At 39.8% G+C, this 18,906-nt stretch overlaps 1 protein-coding gene across 1 annotated transcript; it reads left to right on the forward strand.

Annotated features, from left to right (window-relative positions):
- The first annotated feature begins 3,551 nt into the window (after window positions 1-3,551).
- On the forward strand, window positions 3,552-12,376 carry LMOD2 (leiomodin 2). Its single transcript, XM_083182850.1, has 3 exons — window positions 3,552-3,983; window positions 8,184-9,644; window positions 11,148-12,376. Exons 1-3 carry the CDS (start codon window positions 3,714-3,716, stop codon window positions 11,172-11,174), a joined length of 1,758 nt encoding a protein of 585 aa, XP_083038976.1. The 5' UTR covers window positions 3,552-3,713; the 3' UTR covers window positions 11,175-12,376.
- Window positions 12,377-18,906: the final 6,530 nt, after the last annotated feature.

Here is an 18,906-nt window from a genome sequence, read left to right on the forward strand (position 1 = left end):
CGGTGCAGCATTTTAATTGTCAGCCTGCATCCTGTATTGAAGAAACCTGTGCTTCGGGACCTGCTGAGGACCAAGCGCAGCATAGGAAGCACAGCGGAGGGTTGCTGTGGCCAAAATGAGCTGCCCGGGGTCTTCCAGAGGCCACGGCCCGGGACAGCTGTATCCACAGCACCCCCCTTTCGGACGGCCCTGCCCCACAGCAGGGGTACACAGTCCCTTTCCCCACAGCAAGAGAACAAAGCCCCTCTCCCAACAGCAGGGGTACACAGCCACTATCCTTAAGGGCACACAGCTGCTCTCCCCACAGCAGGAGTACACAGTTCCCCATTTAGCCCATTCATGAACTTAACGTGAATTTTGCTAGATCCAGCAAGACTGTGGAAAGCAGGCAGGCTGCACAAAGCTGGCTCACTTCACTACCTCAGGCTAAGCTCTGCCATGCAGCTGCGGCCCTGGGGTGTATAAGCAGAGGCAGGACATCTTAGGCGCCTCTCCGTGCCGGTTCTGACAGCTGTGGGGATGGATGCAGGGGGCTGCAGCCACTGTAATGTAGCATGTAGGGATGCCGAGGGCTACTGCTATGGAAGCATGGAGGAGCCGCGGGTTCAGGGGGACCGGGGTCTCTCAGTGGCCGGCCAGCCAGTCAGATCCTGCCCCTGCAGCAGCAACCACCCTCCCTCCAGAGTCACTCCCACGGCTGCACTGCTGCAGTGCTGCTGAGCTAGTACACACTAGCCATAGCAGCTGAGTGCGGTGGGACTACAGGACAGGCCCATAGGGTGGGCCAATATGCTGCTGTACGCCACTTCCCCCCCCAGTGTCCACGCACATTATAAAAAAAATGGCAGAGCCGGGCCCCTTTAACACCTTGGGCCCCGGTGCACTGCACCGTCTGCACTGGCAGTGGTTCCACCCCTAAGCCAGTGCTTAGGGGTGAAAATGTTGCATTTCCTGGGTGTGTTTGTGAAAAAGTCAGGTGTGCTCAGATGTTTTGAGGTGGGTCTCTGACGTTAGTGGTGACCACTTCCAACCTGGTTCTTTAGCAGATTAGTGGAAGTCTGTACTCGGATGAAAAGAACTCTTCGATGTTCTGAACTTTATGAATGGATCTGCGTATGCATCGCCGTTTGCAATATTTGCAATGGGTGTTTATCCTTTGTTCCTGGGCGGTGACTTTTTGTTTGCAACAACTTTTTTTATCAACTTAGCGATCCATGCAGAATTAGGCCCAATGCATGGAGACAAAATAAACATCTGATCTGATTATAAGCAATTGATATTTTTCTCATAATGCTTTAAATGGGGTGTTAGTCTCATCACGAAATGATCATACTTTGTGAGCTCTGCGGCCCACTGTACAGTATGTAAGTAAAACTGGATTCAGATCTGGCTGATTTAATAATCCGCAAACAAGATCTTCTAAACTTGTGCATAACTAGTAGTGATATAGGGGCTAATTTAACCCCGTTTGCTGGGCTGTGAATTCACAGCTTGAGCGATTATTGAAGGACTACGCAAGTGCGCGGCCCGCAGTGCGCATGCACGTGCCCTCCATGTGATCACAGCCAGCAGGCAGCCGGCGGTTATTGTGGGCGGCATGCCAGTGTTTTCTGGGACTGCCTTCAGAAAATGCAGACGGCTCTTGGAAATGTGGAGGGAGGGAGGGATGCTGAGGTCATCAGAGGTCCTGATCTCCCCACTGTAATCACAGCATTAAGTAGTGAGACTTACTCGGCGGCTGCGAACGGGGGGGGAAAACCATTTGATGGGAGTGATTGCAAATGTTTTTCACCCTGTGCGCATGGCTGTGAATTAATTCGCAGCCAAGAACAGCGCCGGAATGAACTCTGGCTGGGCAGCATTTGCCTGATCATTGGGCTCCAAAGATTCTCAGCCCAGCAATCAGGTCTGAATTAGGCCCTTGATAAAATAACATTTAACTTGCACTTATTCTTCACAAACTTTTTAAACATACAGTGAAAATAACAATCAAGATGTGAGGAGATACTGCATTACAATTTTTTTTATTTTTACTATTATTTTGTAAGGAGGTGAACACAATAATTTTTAATTAAGGAGGGTATCTATGAAAGCATGGAGAGAGATAGAGTAGAGAGGGGTAGAGAGAGACAAAGCACTAACCAAATACAGTAGTTAACGTGGAAGATGATAATGCGCCAGCCAATCAACTCATAACTGTCATTTTTTAAACAACTGATTGGCTGATGTGTTATCACCTTTCACTTTATCTCTTCACCAGGCTTAACACATCTGCCCCACAACCTGTAGCATGAGAGTTTCAAGCTTATTGGTCAATGTTTTATCACTCTCCACTTTATCCCTCTACATGGGGCAGATGTATTATGGCGGTGCTTATCGCACTGCTATAACACTTCCTGCTTTGCCTCATTAATGAGGTGAAGCAGGAAGAGTCATCGACAAGATGTATTAACATCTTGTCTGCTGAAGTGGGGGAGCGCAAACTCCCCCCTCCGGCAATGTCCCCATGAACGCATCAGCTGTTCCCCACGGCCGGCTGTACTGGGCATGTCCGAGATCTCGCTACTCACACAAGATCTCCAGCGCAGCCCAGAGCCGGCAGCAGGGACAGCACTGTCCCTTTTGTCAGGATAGGGTTTTGCCACCCTGCAGCTGTCAAAGCAGAGATGGGCAGGGGGGCGGAACGATCAGCAATGCTGACCTTCATACATTTGCCCTACATATCAGCCTGCTATCATTTACATAGCAGTGCCGATATGGACATTCCAGAATTAAGGTGTGTACACATGGTAAGATATAGTGCACAATCTAGCTAGTTTTAAATAGCATACTAGATAGTGCACTATATCTTACCATGTGTACACACTATCCGATGTACGATGCGCTCTCCCGCCGGTCATATGGGAGGGAGCTGCTCAGATGAACATGCTACTCAATTCTGTCTAGAAAGCATAAGTGTAGTATAGCTGCGACGTCATATCATATATGATATCTTATGCACATTGTACATTATTTTAAGCACAAATCTTATGCTTTTGACCACTGGGACTTTCCTGGGAAATAGCATACAATATGATACGGAACATAAATCGTACCGTGTGTACGCACCTTTACTCACACACTGTTTTGTTTCAGATACACTTGTGGCTAACACTGTATATTACTTGTAGCGAGGTAATCTGATGACAGCATGCACCACAGTTATAGTGATATCTCCTTTCACTTGTAGGAAGGAAGCCCCGTGGGCTTCCATCTTACACTACTGTACTGTGATCATGATGGTCATTTTACAGTATGCAGCTAAGATTCCATTTGACAAGGAAAACAATGTTACTCTTTGGAATACAATATTTAATTTTGATATTTGATAACATATGGGAATTCTTAACTAATCAGTGTCACCTTTATATGGTAAGGTGGAGTGTGTTAATAATCCCTTAGTAAGTCTGAGAGCCTGGATGTCAGTCGTGATGTCACTTTGTAGCTGTCCAGCTGACGTTTGCGGCTGAAATAGAGTATGCTTTCATCCCTTTTTGTATTATGGGAACACCCATTGAGCTTTTCTTAAAAGGCTGCCTCTTCTCATCTCACTTGTCAGTTGCTGCCCACACAATACACAGCAAACAGTGCATCTGTTTGCCTTTTCTCCCTTTAGAATTGTTAGCTGTTTGTCTTGCTTGGTTTTTTTTACTTGTGAAGTGCCCAAGGGGACCATGTCTGCCTTTGGATACAGGAGAGAGATCAGTAAATATGAAGATATTGATGAAGATGAGCTACTGGCTTCTCTATCACCAGAGGAGCTACAGGAATTGGAAAGAGAATTGGAGGACATTGAACCTGATCACAATCTGCCAGTTGGAATGAGGCAAAAAAGTTTGACGGAAAAATCTCCAACAGTCAATTTCAGCAGAGAAGCCCTAATGGCTTATTGGGAAAAGGAGACCAAAAAACTAATGGAGAAGGAAATTGGCTCATGTGCTGAGGTGGGTTGGAATATTGCTTTCACCAAAATAATTTAAACTTGGAATGCACTTAAAACATTATTGAACAACTTGTCAACTACTAATTGGATAGATTGTGCTACATGTAATTCAGACAAATTGATCAAATGCAAATGATAAACAACATGGGGGGTATTAAAGAAACAACATTTCCACTTTAAATTCTGCAGCTAATTCGGATAAATATCTGCTCTGTTACCCATATTACATTGTCCCATAGCGTTTGTGAAAATGTTTATTTTACCCCATTATGAATTTGAAAATATTGTTATGTTTTACCCTTTACTTTTGGGGTATTCAATTCCGTGCCAATTTTTGGACTGTCAAAAATGACATGCCGATCCACACATTTTAGTTGAAACTGTGTCAAAAATTTTTTGTCATGTTTCACCGATGTAGTTTTGACTTTAAAAAAAGTGAAATTGCAGCAGCAAAACATGTCTACAAACCGTCTGAAACTGCACGCAAATGAATAGTAAAGAAAATAGCATTATTCTTGTACTATTTCTACTATAATAATGTTACTGAATTAGGTAACAAATAGTCTTTTTTATTCTGAGTCACATATATATGTATATATATATATATATATATATATATATATATGCTATACTCTACACCCTGCTGAACAGTCTGTAGACACTAATAGCACACAATTGTTTTCTTAGTACATTACTGTTCTGTGAAATTTCCCTACACATGCATATGGAAGCTCTCACTTTTTTGCCTTTCAAAAAGATTTTAAAAGTGCAGAAGTTTAGATAGTGTCCCTGATAGAACTTGTTGGATTTCCCTGTGTTCAGTCAAAGCCCAGCACTTGTCTTTGGTATTTGATTGTTTTCCAAATAAGGTAGTTATCAACACTTATTATATTGCTTCTATATTTAACCATCAGACACTCATGCTCCAGCCCCAGGGGAATGACAATGTGTCGGATGACTGTTTGTTGCTTTAGTTATCAGACATATGGTATGCTTGACTACTTGTTTATTTATCTGTATTGTTCTCTATATAAAAGAACAATATCTCTCTCTCTCTCTCCTACACAGACAACAGACACACACACACTGTGAAAGTGATTTATATATATATATATATATATATATATATATATATATATATATATATAGTTCAGTATTTCTAATCCAGGGGGCACTCACCAGATCATCCAAATTTAATCCAAAAAAGTATTCAATGATATATCACCAATTCATGAAGAAAGTCGACATTTCGGACCAAACAGCCCTTTGTCAAGACATACAGCATAACTGTCATGGTTATTCTATATACGGTGCACTATATGTGTGGCCATAGTGGTGCACCCCACTGTTGATATAGATTGGATGTGTGTGTGTGTGTGTAGGTCCTCTCACTATAGTGACTCCAAACATAGATAATTATTACATATTGGTTATAATATCAAAATGTATTAAAAACAATATACAAATTATATGTCATCCATTCATGAAGTGTTTGACGAATTCCAAACCCAAATGTGTTTTGTCTTTACGACTTCATCGGGGGGTAAACGGACAGACAATGTTGGAGATAAGGTAATAATAATCGCAATGGGTTTCATAGTGCAGTATATCTCCAATTAAATCAAATGTTGGTATAAACTTTATACTGTATGCTTTCTGCTTAGAAGAGGTAGAGTCCTTAAATGAGTTCAAACATACAGTAATATTCCTTGCATCTTACTGAATTACATAACAGGAGGCTTTGTCTGCCACAGTGCAAGCTCTATCTCCTGGTATCACTTCTCCTCTCTGAAAAAGAGCCTAGAAATTGGGAGCAGTCTCTCAGTTTGTACAAACAATGTATTTATTAAAATTGTATAAAATGATAACATACATCATTGGTTTCCAAACTTGGTCCTTAAGGAATCCTTACAGGTCATGGTTTTCCAGGTCAACGGCAGGTACACTGTATATAACCAACTGTGTGAGGTCCGGAGGACCTAGTTAGGGAACCACTGAAATAAACCATCTTTACATAACATATAAAATTATATATGACATCATGGGGGAAATTCACTAACCCTAAATCACCTATTTTATACGTATTAGTATTTTCAGGATTTACCATCCCGAAAATACGTTCATTCGTATTTGTATTTATGGCCCATTCGTATTTGTATTTGCAAATACGAATGTATACCCCATCGACAGAATACGAATAGGAATCACCATTCAAAAGAATGGTGATTCCTAATTTACTAAACGGCCGTATTTTCAATATGGTCGGTAATTACTGGCAATTAGCGGGATACGCCCGCTAATTGCTGGCCAAATAAGCCTGGAAAATATGATTCATTTTCCAGGCGTATATGGCTTCAGCCTGCACGGATCAGTCAGATCCGTGCAGGCTTCAGTACATTGTCTGAGTGACACTTTCAATTCCATTCCAATTTGGGAAACAAATTACTTAATTACAAATTACATTTGCTTCCGTCCAGTACCAAGTTTTTATTCCATCCATCCAACTAGTTGGATGGTTGGAGGAAAGTTGGTCTGATGCGTGGCCAGCATTATTAGTCTAAAAGTGCATTAAACACAAACTAATGAGATGGTTTACCCAGGATTGGTTGAAGAATTCCATATTCCTCTCTAATTGTAGTCATCTCCAGTCCAAAGTTGAAAGTTGAAAGACTAGCAGAAAAGGTAGTATCAGAAAAAAAAAAATCTGGATGTTCTGTTACAAGTCCACTGGTATTTACCACCAACACATATCATCCTAAAAATGACAAATTTATTTTCTTTAACAATTGTTTTTGGGATAAACCATTATAAAGAACCAAGATAATACAGAATTATTCAAGACAAGTTAGCCATGAGTGCTTATGAGTATTATTTATTATTTGACAAATGTTTTGGGGGAATTAATACCTGAATCTATACATGAAACTTTGGGATGATTCAGGTTGGCTCGCTATTTCCCAAATTCGGTCCAGGGACTGATGTTGTGGATGGGCATGGACCCATGGGATGCACATGCATATGCGCGAAAATATGCATGTTCAGACCCACTGTGCATGCTCCTTTGGGGAGTATCGCACTCGCAGAGGCTTTTGCACAGCGTTTCCTGGGCGTACCCACAAAAATGCTGAATGCCCCCAGAAAAATGCTGGGTATCCCCATGTGAATGCAGGCGTGTTGGAATTGATTTTAAATTACAATATTCCACTATGGTTATTTTTCTCTCTATATATATGATTTTACCAACATAAAGAACACTTTTTAAAATAATAATGTTTCTCAGTAGTTGCTATTATCAATCGACTGTAAGGGATCTTAACCACCAGTCACTTGCCAGCATTCCACCATTATCTCTGAATTCCTCACTAACCATGACAGTGTGAAAGTAGTTTTCATGCCCGATGATTGCTAAAGAATTTGTCTACCGAACCTCTATAACCTCTTCTTTGCATTCTGTTATCCTTCTAATTTACAGTAAAATGTACATTTACATTTATATACAGTGACTATGAAAAGTATTTTTTCCTTTGGAATCTTTACATTTTTCCTTTTTTTAGTGGCATTCTTAAAAGAATCAGCAAAAATAAGTCAAATAAAAACCCAACTATAACCTATATGAATTATTGCTAGTTCAATTTTTTTATATATTTTGCTCTTTATTTTTCCATGCATTCCCATAAAGCACAAATGTGCCTAGGCTATTGGACAGTTTTTGTCTCCTCTCTATACCATGTGCTAGACATTTTGGTGCCCTGTGATAAAAATCTAGGGGTGTGGCTTCATGGGGAAGGGGTGTGGTATACACATTGAGCCAGGTAGAGCCAATTAGGCACACTGCAACTGGAAGAGCCCCTAATACACACTGTGCCAGGTAGATCCTCTTAGACACTTTGCCAGGTAGAGCCCCTTAGACACACTGTGCCATGTAGAGCCTCTTATGCATGTTGTGCCCCTTAGGCACTGTGTGCCATGTAGTGCCCCTTAGGCACATTGCACCTGGTAGAGCCCCTTAGACACACTGTGCCAGATAGAGCCCCTTAGACACTTTTCCAGGAAGAGGCCCTTAGACACCTTGTGGCAGGTAGAGCCTCTTAGACACACTGTGCCAAGCATGGAAAAGCTATGGAAAAATCTACTGATTCTTTAATATGTGTATTTAAAGAAGATAACATTTAATTTAACTACACCTACTTTTGTCCATTAGAACTCCAGGGAGGAGGAAGAAGAGGGAAGTGAAGATGATGATTTTGTGGGAAGCAACAGTGAGGTATCTGAGGAAATTTATACAGAAGAAGAAGAGGATGAGGAAGAGGAGGAGGAGGAGGATACTGAAGGAGAAGAAGAAAAAAATAAGGAGGATACTGAGAGAGAAGATGAAGAAGAGAAGGACCCTGAAATAGAAGATGAAGCAGAGAGTGACACAGAAGGCGAAAAAGAAGTTGAGAGTGAAACCGAAAAGGAAAAAGAAGAGATTATATGTACCAAAAACAAAGAGCGTCAAGCCATAAAAATTCAGATTCAGACACCTACTATAAAATGCAATGGTGTTAGTGTTGATAATCCCACCTGCAATGGCTTCAGCAAAAACAGTGGCAAATATAGCAGACAAGCAGATGAGTCAGTAAACCATAAGATGCCTACAAACCTTGCCCTCTCAAATCCCACAGTCATTGAGGACGCTCTTGAATGTATTAAAATCAATGATCCAGAGACTTATGAAGTTAACCTCAATAACATGGAGAATGCTACAGGTGATACATTGAGAGAATTCTCAGAGGCTTTAAAAAATAACACCAATGTTAAAGTATTCAGTTTAGCAAACACCCATGCTGATGACAATGCTGCAATAGCTATTTCTAATATGTTGAGAATTAATAGAAGTATTACATGTCTAAACATAGAATCAAACTTTATAACAGGGAAGGGAATATTAGCTATCATGAGAGCTCTTCAGTATTCCAACAGTGTATTGACTGAATTAAGGTTTCATAATCAAAGACACATAATGGGAAGTCAGGTGGAAATGGAAATTGTGAAATTATTGAAAGACAACACAAGTATTGTCAAGTTAGGTTATCACTTTGAGCTTCCAGGACCACGTATGTCCATGACAAGCATCCTTACTAGAAATATGGATAAACAGAGGCAGAAGAGAATGCAGGAACAAAAGGAATCTGGTTATGATCCAACATTAAATGTGAGGACCAAAACATTGCAGAAAGGAACTCCCGGGTCCTCTCCATATCCTTCCCCTAGAAGCTCACCATGGTCATCTCCAAAAATTCCTAGAAAAGTTCAGCCTGTAGCCACCTTACCACCTCCTCCTCCACCACCACCACCGCCCCCTCCACCTCCACCACCTCCACCATCTGCTCCTCCATTACTTTCATTAATTCAGGAAAAAAAGGTTCCAACACGAAATATTGCTGAAGTTATTAAACAACACGAGAGATGTGCAAAAAAAATCCAAAATGGACAGAGTAAGACAAAAGGAAAAAGAAGTAAAAAAGAACAAAATAACATCTTGAAAGAAATAAAAAATTCATTACGATCAATTTCAGACAAGAAAGTGGAAGAGGGTTCAAGACCATCTACACCACCAAGATCTGCTCATGATGATCTTATGGAAGCTATCAGAGGCAGCAGTTTAAAGCAGTTGAAAAAGGTAGATATGAAAATGTCTAAATAATCATGTGCGCAGTCTTCAGAGCATATTCCAATGTTTTATAATGAGGAAACATATCTAGGAGGTGGATTAAAATAAATACATTACATCTTGATATCAATGCTTTAATGAAACTTCAATAAAAAAACAGTGAAATAACATACCAAATATGATCTTTATTAAAAATGTCTAAAATTGTTAATTCAGAACAATCCAAAAGCAAAACACATCATACAATATTAATCCATATAATCTAATTAATATAATCAATATTCTTTCATAAACCTGAAAGAGATATACAGTATATAGACATCTCAGTAGAGAATATGCATCTCCTACCCCCAAGTCTGTCTGTTGTTACCCAGTTTGTTTTTATCACAAACTATCACAAAATGATCACAAAATTGTTTTTATCTATTGTAAAGCGCAACGGAATCTGCTGCGCTATATAAGAAACTGTAAATAAATAAAATAAATAAGGTGCAAGAAGATCCGGATATCAGTTTAATTAGCTTAAATATAAATGTAAAACAATGTGTGAATGGGGCCTGTATTGTTATAAGCAATAAGTACATTTCTGTTGTTGCAAAGTGTTCATAAAGATTGTTAGATATGTTATCATATGAAACAAACATCGATGATCACATTCCCAATTAGCAGATTACATTTTCCCCAGGTTGTTAATCTGGATAGTTAAGGGTAAATTTACTAAAGCTTCTAAAAATTAAAAGGGGCAATGCTGCTGATAGCAACCAATCAAATTTTGTCTATCATTTCCTAGGTTGCAACCGAGAATTGATAGACAAAATCTGATTGGACGCTACGGCCAATATCACCTCTTTTAATTTTCAGCAGCTGTAGTAAATATAGGTGTCAGGTGTCTGTGAGCGATGTAAATCTACTTGCTGTGCCAAGTGCAACCAGCGCTTTACAACACACTCCTTGAGTTGATGCAGGTCAGATATCCATACAGGGCCACTGACAGCGCTGATTGTCCACGGTATAAAAAGGGGCATGGCCAATGGAGGGGGCGTGGCCATGCCCCTGTAAAAAAATTTAGTAAGGGGTGCGCGAGGCCGACCATCCGGCAGGTGGGACACTTGCTCAGGGAGAGAGAGGACAGGCTGCAGATGCCAGCCTCTCTCCCCAGCTCAGCACAGCACTGAGCAGCATGTGCTGGGCTGGGGAGAGAGGCTGTGCTGCAGTGGCAGCCTTTCCTCTCTACTCCCACTGCCTGGCTCCCTGCAATGGGGGAGTGGGCCCCAGTCCCCTTCATCAGACTTGGGTCCAGGTAAAAAGTATCTCCCCCCCCTCCCCCGACGCTACTGGCTTTATACCCAGTGGTGCAATGTTGGCAGAAGATATTTCAGCAGGCACCTGCTTCCGCAGGACACCAGCAGTTCTGCGTGCTGAGCCTCTCTGCTTATTTTAATGGTTTAATTAAACTTGCTACAATTAAATAACATTTTTGGGACCCAGAGTGACAATATTTTTATTTTGCAGGTGGAAGTCCCAAAATCACCCCGATAATACTGACTGTAGAAAGTTGGGGAAAAGCTTTTCTGAGTTGCCTGCAGTTTAGAAAACGTTAGCAAATTGCACTCCTGCATTTGAAACATACATTACTGATCATTTCATGCAACTATGAAGACAAAAACATTATATGTAAATACTGAATGACTTTACTTTTTTTTAAATATTTCATTTTTGTTATTATAGAATAAAGGTATATTTATCTATGCTGGAACATGATCACGAGCCTTGTGTTTTGCACTAAAATGTTTTGTTTCTTTTGCTTGTATTTTTTAAACAATATCTAATAATAAAAAAAGTGTATCCTTGGGAATATTATTTTCTAAACAAAAAAACACTGATATACTATACAATTGCAATCAACATAAAAGAAAGCAAGCACAACATTTTATTAGCATTTATCTGAATGTGTAACATAAAGCAAATGAATGTTTTATGTACTTTCATGTTGCCACTGCTTAGTAAGGTATAAATAGTTTGTTGGCCTTGCAGCTGTTTAATGCTGCATTGTGGTGGCACATATTGAAACACTAATTACATTTCTTTCCATTGCCTAACTGACATATTACCGCTTGATAAATGAAACATTTGCCTGCTACTGGTAGTGTTTTCAGTGTATACATTCTATTTAAGTGTTTCATTTGTGACAGTAGCAAGTAACAATCCCCGGTTCTATATAACATTGGTACCTTGCAGAGAATGCAGCGTCCTGTCATTTGCATTTGTTCTCAAGCCCCATACACACTAGAAGATATTGTGAACAATATTGCTGAGAAAGGGTCTTCTGAGCGATATCGTACACAATATTGTGTAGTCTGTACGCTCAATATCGTGCATTCCCTCGTATCGTTAACGATAATTTATGTCTTCTGAACATGCAGGTCAATGACCTGCTAGTTCAATGGATCACGGTGACGTTACTGAGCGATATCAGCGCCGATATCGTTTAGTGTGTACACGCAATATCAGGACCCAAGGTGGATATTGTTAATTACAGAATATCAGCCGCGGAACCCTTTATTAAGTGTTTATGGGGCTTCAGTTTGAAGTAAGTTGTGTAGTCTCTACAAAAGTCTTTATTTTATTTTTCTACCAATAAATATAATTACAAAAAGATCCTGCTAAAGTTACTTAAAAATCACTCTGCAGATAAGCACTGCACTTACAGAAACCACCGTCTTTCAAATAAATAGTAACAATAAAAAAAAATGCTGTTTCATTGTGTTTGTGTTGTCATTTTCTTTTTTTTATTCAGTCACTTTGTACATGATATAGAAGATCCAGACATCATCACCTCACCATGGTCTTTCACTTGAAGTCACTTGAGAGCGTTATAAGTATATATCAAAGATGAATCCTTTCTGATTGTTATAGACCGATGGTGCAGCCAATATTGGGCCAGATGCACTAAGCTTCAAAAAGTGATAAAATGGAGAGTGATAAACAACCAACCAATTAGCTCTTACCTGTCATGTTACAGGTTGGGTTTGAAAAATGTCAGGCAGGAGATGATTGGTTTGTTGTTTATCACTCTCCATTTTATCACTTTTGAAGCTTAGTGCATCTGGCCCAATATTGGCTGCACCATTGGTCTATAACAAGGAGGGTATTCAGATCTGGTTGCTGCTGTGTGAATTCGCAAGGTGGCTGATTATCAAACAACTGCACATGCGTGAGGCCAAACAAGCAACAAAGTCCAGCATCTATTCTGATTGATAACCATTCGCAAGTTGATTAACAGGAAGTCGCTGTTTGTGAGTGTCACGTGGCCATTTTCTGGGAGTGTCAGATAAACTGCAGGCATTTTCAGGGAGGGTCTGTTGCATCAGCTCCAGGCTGGATTAGCCTGTTTCTATCGTACAGGTAGAGGAGGCCTAATCGTACCCCAGCATTTGTCTGTTAGTAAATTAGCAGATGCTAATTTACCGGCTGTATTTTACATTGAAAGGGCACGAATATGTGCATTGGTACCCATTCGATCTTTGTAAATTTACCCAATAGTCTATTATTTGGCTTTCTTAGAAGTTTACATAAATGACAGATGCTGGATTAAAGATAAGCTCTCAGCAAAGTTTTGAATATATTACTAAATTCCAATAGAACTGTCTCTATAATGCTGTGTACACACGGGGGAGATAGGGGCTATAATCGCTGGGAATATGGTCGCAGGCGACCATATTGCCAGTGATTGGGAGTGTGCCCCGGCGATAAATCGCCGGGTGCGCGCTCCCGTTTTCTGCCCCATTGTAATCGCTGGTCGCAGGAGCTTGCTCCTGCGACCAGCTAATTACCTCTGCGGCTCCCCTGGCAGAGGTTCGTTTTCATCAGCAAAGAATGGGGGTATACTCGAGATGGGATACTCAGAGTAGGAATAGGCGCCCTGTGGGGTGTGTTGCTAAGCTGCTCCTACTTGAGGGATGTCAACCCTCTTGTGGATGCGAAATGGGGGAAAAAAGGTGGAGCGCTAGGTGGATCAATTGGATATCACAGTTTTAATTTAAAAATATTTTAAAAACAATTTATGAATAGACAATAGCATTTATGTCAATGACAATAACAGTAAAAGAAATGGACAAGGAAGACGATACTTATGTCTCTGCGTAGCTGCCGTTAAGTCCCTGATGAATGGGGGGCTTTTACTCGCTGAGTGTAGCCCTAGAAGATGAGGGTTAGCAAGATGCTGTCCTGGATGGTGTAAATGAACGCTGGAGGATGATCTGATTCCAATTGTGGGGTCCTCACTATGTTGCGCTGATTTCAGGACGGGAACTGTAGTTGGTTTCTCGCTGGAGGAGGATCTGATTCCTTCTGATTGAAGGGTCCTCACGATGTTGCGAATGATGGAGTCCATGGTGTAATGGTGGAAGGTTCCCCAACTGGGGTAGAAATTTGGAGGGCAATCCGGAGTGGTGACAATGAAAGGGAAAATACGAGGGTGGGGGGCCAGCAGAGGCAGAGATTCTTCCTGGTCCAATTAAAAGTAGCAAGTGCTGCCTAACATGTTTCGTCGTGATGTCACGACTTTATCAAAAGGTATGGCACTTGGTCAGTGGGCTAGGTTTAAATACCCTTAAACAGGAAGTATACATGCACATGTAATTAATTATCCAATTGATCCAAAGAACGTATATTTAAAAATAAGATTAAGATGCAATTAATGATATTACTAATAATGATATAGGAGGCAAACCTAGTAACAGTATTAAGCAGATTGATAAGATTTATTACCTTACATAAAGCGGAGAAAGCTGTATATTACAGTGGCGTAAGCCGGCTGGAACGCACGCCGCGTCCCAGCTTCCGGCTTGTGGAACGCATGTATTGCGAGTCCACTGAAGATGATGCATGTCCGGATAGACCGGCTCATATGAATATATTTCCCCACACTGGGCTCTGTGGCACGCATATGCGTGTCACGGCGCTAAAAACCCGGAAATCGGAAGTCCTATGATGTTTGAAGAATATACAGATCGCCGTGAGCCACATATGCGTGTCACCGCCTTGGTGTATGAAATGCGGCAACCTTAGTGACACTAACTGGTAGAATCCCAAGGTTAGGGGGACACTTAACACACATATATAAAGGGGACAGTTTATATAAAAAGAAGTGTATATATTAAATAATACATGAAAACGACTGCATATATGTTGCAATGCATATAAGATCTAAAAAATATAAAAAAGACACAAAAATGTATTTCTACATATATACAACATGTTGGCAAATAGCCATGAATTTATCATGCACGTATATTTAAGGAATAGTGGGATATGATTGAGAATGACACTTAGTAGTGATAGGAGATTTTGATTGTTATGAATTTTGGGACAGATACATGATAAAAGAATACATATATTTATACATATAAGAATACAAATACATAATTAGTGAAAATGTATATGAACATGTGGATTACATTAATGCATATATCCCTAATAGTTTGGCAATTTAGACCACCTATCTATTCATAAGAGAGGTGTCCACAATGGAAAGAGGTCTTGGAGGGTGTAGGGGTTTACATACAGATTTCACCTACAGTTACTTAGAGTATTCCGTTCTTAATCTTGAAAAATACAGAAGGAGAAAAGTGGGGCGAGAGTATAGGGAAGGTGAAAAAGGGAGATACCAAAAGCTAGAGACAGACATTAAGTTCAACCTGGTCATTAAGTCCTTCAGGATGGATGCTGTTCATTTTGTGCATCCAATTGATTTCTTGTTTACACAATAATTTGAATCTGTCTCCTCCCCTCAAGGTGCATTTTATGTGTTCTAATCCCAGTATCCTCAGACATTGTAGATCACTATTGTGGTGAGTGGAATAATGTCTGGAAACACTATGTCCAATAAAGTGATTAATTATATTTCTCCGATGTTCTCGGAATCTCTCTTTTAATGATCGGGTTGTGCGTCCGATGTATTTCAGACCGCATGAACAGGTCAGTTGGTATATGACATATATAGTGTCGCAATTAATAAATTACTTAATTTTGTATGTTTCGTTTTCAATAGGTATTTCCTGAATTCTGTTCTGAATGTGTTTACAGGTGATACACCTGTTTTTATTGCATCTGTAGCATCCTGATAAGGGTTGTAACCATGTTGTTTTTTCTTTATCTGTTTTGGCTTTTCCTGTGTTTTTGGGTAGACTTGGAGCTAGAATGTTTTTGACTGTGGTATTTATTTTAAAAATAAAAGATGGTTTGGTGGGAAGATGATCTCGCAACACTGGATCACATTTGAGTAAGTTGAAATTCTTATTAATGATCTCTTTTATTTTTCTATATCCCCCATTGAAGGTTGAAATAAATGCGATCTCATTCTCATTTTGTTTTCTAGAACTCATATTATTTTTATTATTTTTATTTTTGTTTATTAGTAGTGTTGATCTGTCTAGCATTTCAACTTCCTCAAAAGCTTTCTGAACCAAATTAGAGGGATATCCTCTATCCAAAAAGGAACTAGCCATAATGCTGCTCTGTGTTCTATAGGTTTCTAAATCTGAGCAGTTTCTGCGTAGTCGCATAAACTGCCCTTTTGGTATGTTTGACTTCCAGGGGGGGTAATGTGCACTCTTAAAATGTAAGTATGAGTTGGTGTTGACTTCTTTGGTGTAATTGGATGTATGTATTCTGTTATCATCAATCAGACAGTTATCATCATTTTTATCCACTATAGGTATAGCCACCTCTAAAGGCTCCTTTTTTGGAAAATTGTTGTTCAAAGGGAGAAAGGAATCTTTTATAGCAACATTTTAACCCCTGATGAAGTCCCGCTAAAGGGGCGAAACGCGTTGCTTTACTTTCTTCTGCTGTTTCCATGTACCAGAGATGTATCAATGACATGTACAAAGATCTGGAATAACTATTACCACTGTGTGGAAAGAAAAGACTTTTTAATAAATATTTAAAGATTGAATGGACTTTTTTCCTATGTGCTAGATTTATATTGTCTAAGGCTTGGTTGATCTAATTGGAGTGATCAACATTAGGGGCGCCAACCCACTATTGCTCTCCATATTTTCCCCCCTATCCCCCATCCAACAGGGGATTTAGTGAGTAGGGCAGCCCCGTATAAATTGACCATAAATTCTGTGGCGCGACACAAGGGTCTGTTCACCATATATATATATATATATATATATATATATATATATATATATATAATCCTAATAAAAACATTACTATTAGCATAAAATGTCTGATCCTTCCACATATCTGTATGTAATGTGCCCCTCTCCATGGTCTGCATTGTACCCTCTATATATTCTGTACAGTGCCTTTCCCAAGTTCGTATTTTCTTTACTCTGCTTTTCACCCCTGTTTTCCTTATGCTCCACATATTGTCCCCCTTTTTTATTGTACCACTGTTTTTCTTTACTCTAGTTATTGGTGTCATCAATTATTTAGAAATGCCAACAGCAGCTGCAAGTTCTTATCATCTGTTAATATCAAGTGAAACCTTAGTCTATGCAATGTTTTGATGGGAAATTGGCCGTAGTGGTGCTGGATAAATGATCCTAGTCTTATCATTCCTGGTTTACTGAGAACCTGACCTGCGAGAAAGCTGAGAGAACTGATTTCCGGTTTCTCCAAAATACACTTAATATTAACCATGCTTATAGAGGGCAGGCAGAATTACGGTAATACTTCAGAGTTCAGTCATTACCCACGGTGAATACACATTTATCGGCTCCCGGTGTTTTCACTTACTTTCCTGAAGCTTTATTCAGCCAAACAGTATTCCAGTCACTTGTATTACATCACTGATAAAATCCAGTCTATTTATTAATCAATGATAACCAGATTTTTGCTGAAGAAATGGGTTATCAGTGCTTCTAAGATTGTCGGAGAGGAAAAAAACTCTTTTTTTGTTGGTTGCTACTCCCTATTTATCAAGTGGGAAACTACAAATATATCACCGATTTCTATTTTGATCCCTCCCTTTTTGCCATGTTACTGCAGACACCCTTATCCTGCTATGGTGATTATAAAGCTATCAATTTAATAACTGCAGACTAATGATCATTGGGGCGGATGTATTAGGCCTGGTGAAGAGATAAAGTGGAAGGTGATAACGCACCAGCTAATCAATTCCTAACTGTCATTTTCCAAACATAACTGATTGGCTGGTCCGTCATCACCTTCTACTTTATCTCCACCAGACTTAATACATCTGCCCCCTTGATCCTTATGACTAAAGGTGTATATTGTTTATGGTGCTGTTGGTGACCTGATCAAGACCCAAGGACCACTTCAATCCTCAAACAGTTCCAACAATTCTTTTCCACTCCAGGACATCCATCACTCAATAAGAACTATTCACATGAGATCTGTTGAGTGAGTGTTGAGACTGCTGAAATAGGACTGTGTATTACCTACTACCAGCGTCCGTACTAGAGGTTACTATATGAATGGGACTTTTGCTGTTTTCAGGTCCAACCATTGCCTCAGATAGATCCCATTGCATTTACGCTGAGATCCATCAGGATAAACCTAAATTAGGTTATGAGATTTATTTGCCTATTGTGAATGTTATTTTAATTAATTAAATGTATCTATAAAGTCCATCCCGTGATTATTGATTACTAATCATTTCTCAATATCAGCACTGTGATTTGTTCTTTTGATTATTCTATTGTGTGGGATTGATTCTCCCGTTTCTACACAGCAGCTCGAGATAGAGCCCATAGCAGCACCTGTATCTCTCCCTTACTTAATCTCTCTGTAAGTGATTGCATGTGTGTATGGCCAACAGGTGTATCTAACTTGGCTTTAACTAAATTGCACTGTTAACAGGTATGCCTGTAAATCCAATAAACCAACAGCTATAATAGTATGTGTGTACTGTGGTCATTAACAGACAGCACTTCATAAATCACATTATCACTATACTGCTGTACTTCAACCACCTGTCACATATTCCACAACATTTTTACTGACACTTTAATAATTAAATTTTCAATGTTATCAGAAGAGGGAATGCAGTAGCATCAACACTACGACAGAGATGAGGCACTGATAATAAATGCTTCATAATCCTATTCAGATCCATTTGCATAGCTCCCAACATGACCTTGTCAAAGAGGGACACAATGCTCTGCTTCTGGACTTCCCTCTTAATGTATGATTGTCATCACCTGTGGTGAAACACCTAACCCTATATACAAAGTCCTCTCCCTGATCCAGGATTTAGAACAAGGTACCAAACCACTTGAAACCCTTTTTACAC

The sequence above is a fragment of the Crinia signifera genome, chromosome 4, assembly GCF_055691185.1.
Source record: "Crinia signifera chromosome 4, ASM5569118v1, whole genome shotgun sequence".
NCBI classification, from domain to species: Eukaryota; Metazoa; Chordata; class Amphibia; order Anura; family Myobatrachidae; genus Crinia; species Crinia signifera.

Coding starts and splice junctions, on each gene's coding strand:
- LMOD2 (XM_083182850.1), top strand. CDS start 3,714: ATGTCTGCCTTTGGATACAGGAGAGAGATCAGTAAATATGAAGATATT. Junction 3,984..8,183: donor AAATTGGCTCATGTGCTGAG/GTGGGTTGGAAT, acceptor TTTGTCCATTAG/AACTCCAGGGAGGAGGAAGA. Junction 9,645..11,147: donor GTTTAAAGCAGTTGAAAAAG/GTAGATATGAAA, acceptor TTTATTTTGCAG/GTGGAAGTCCCAAAATCACC.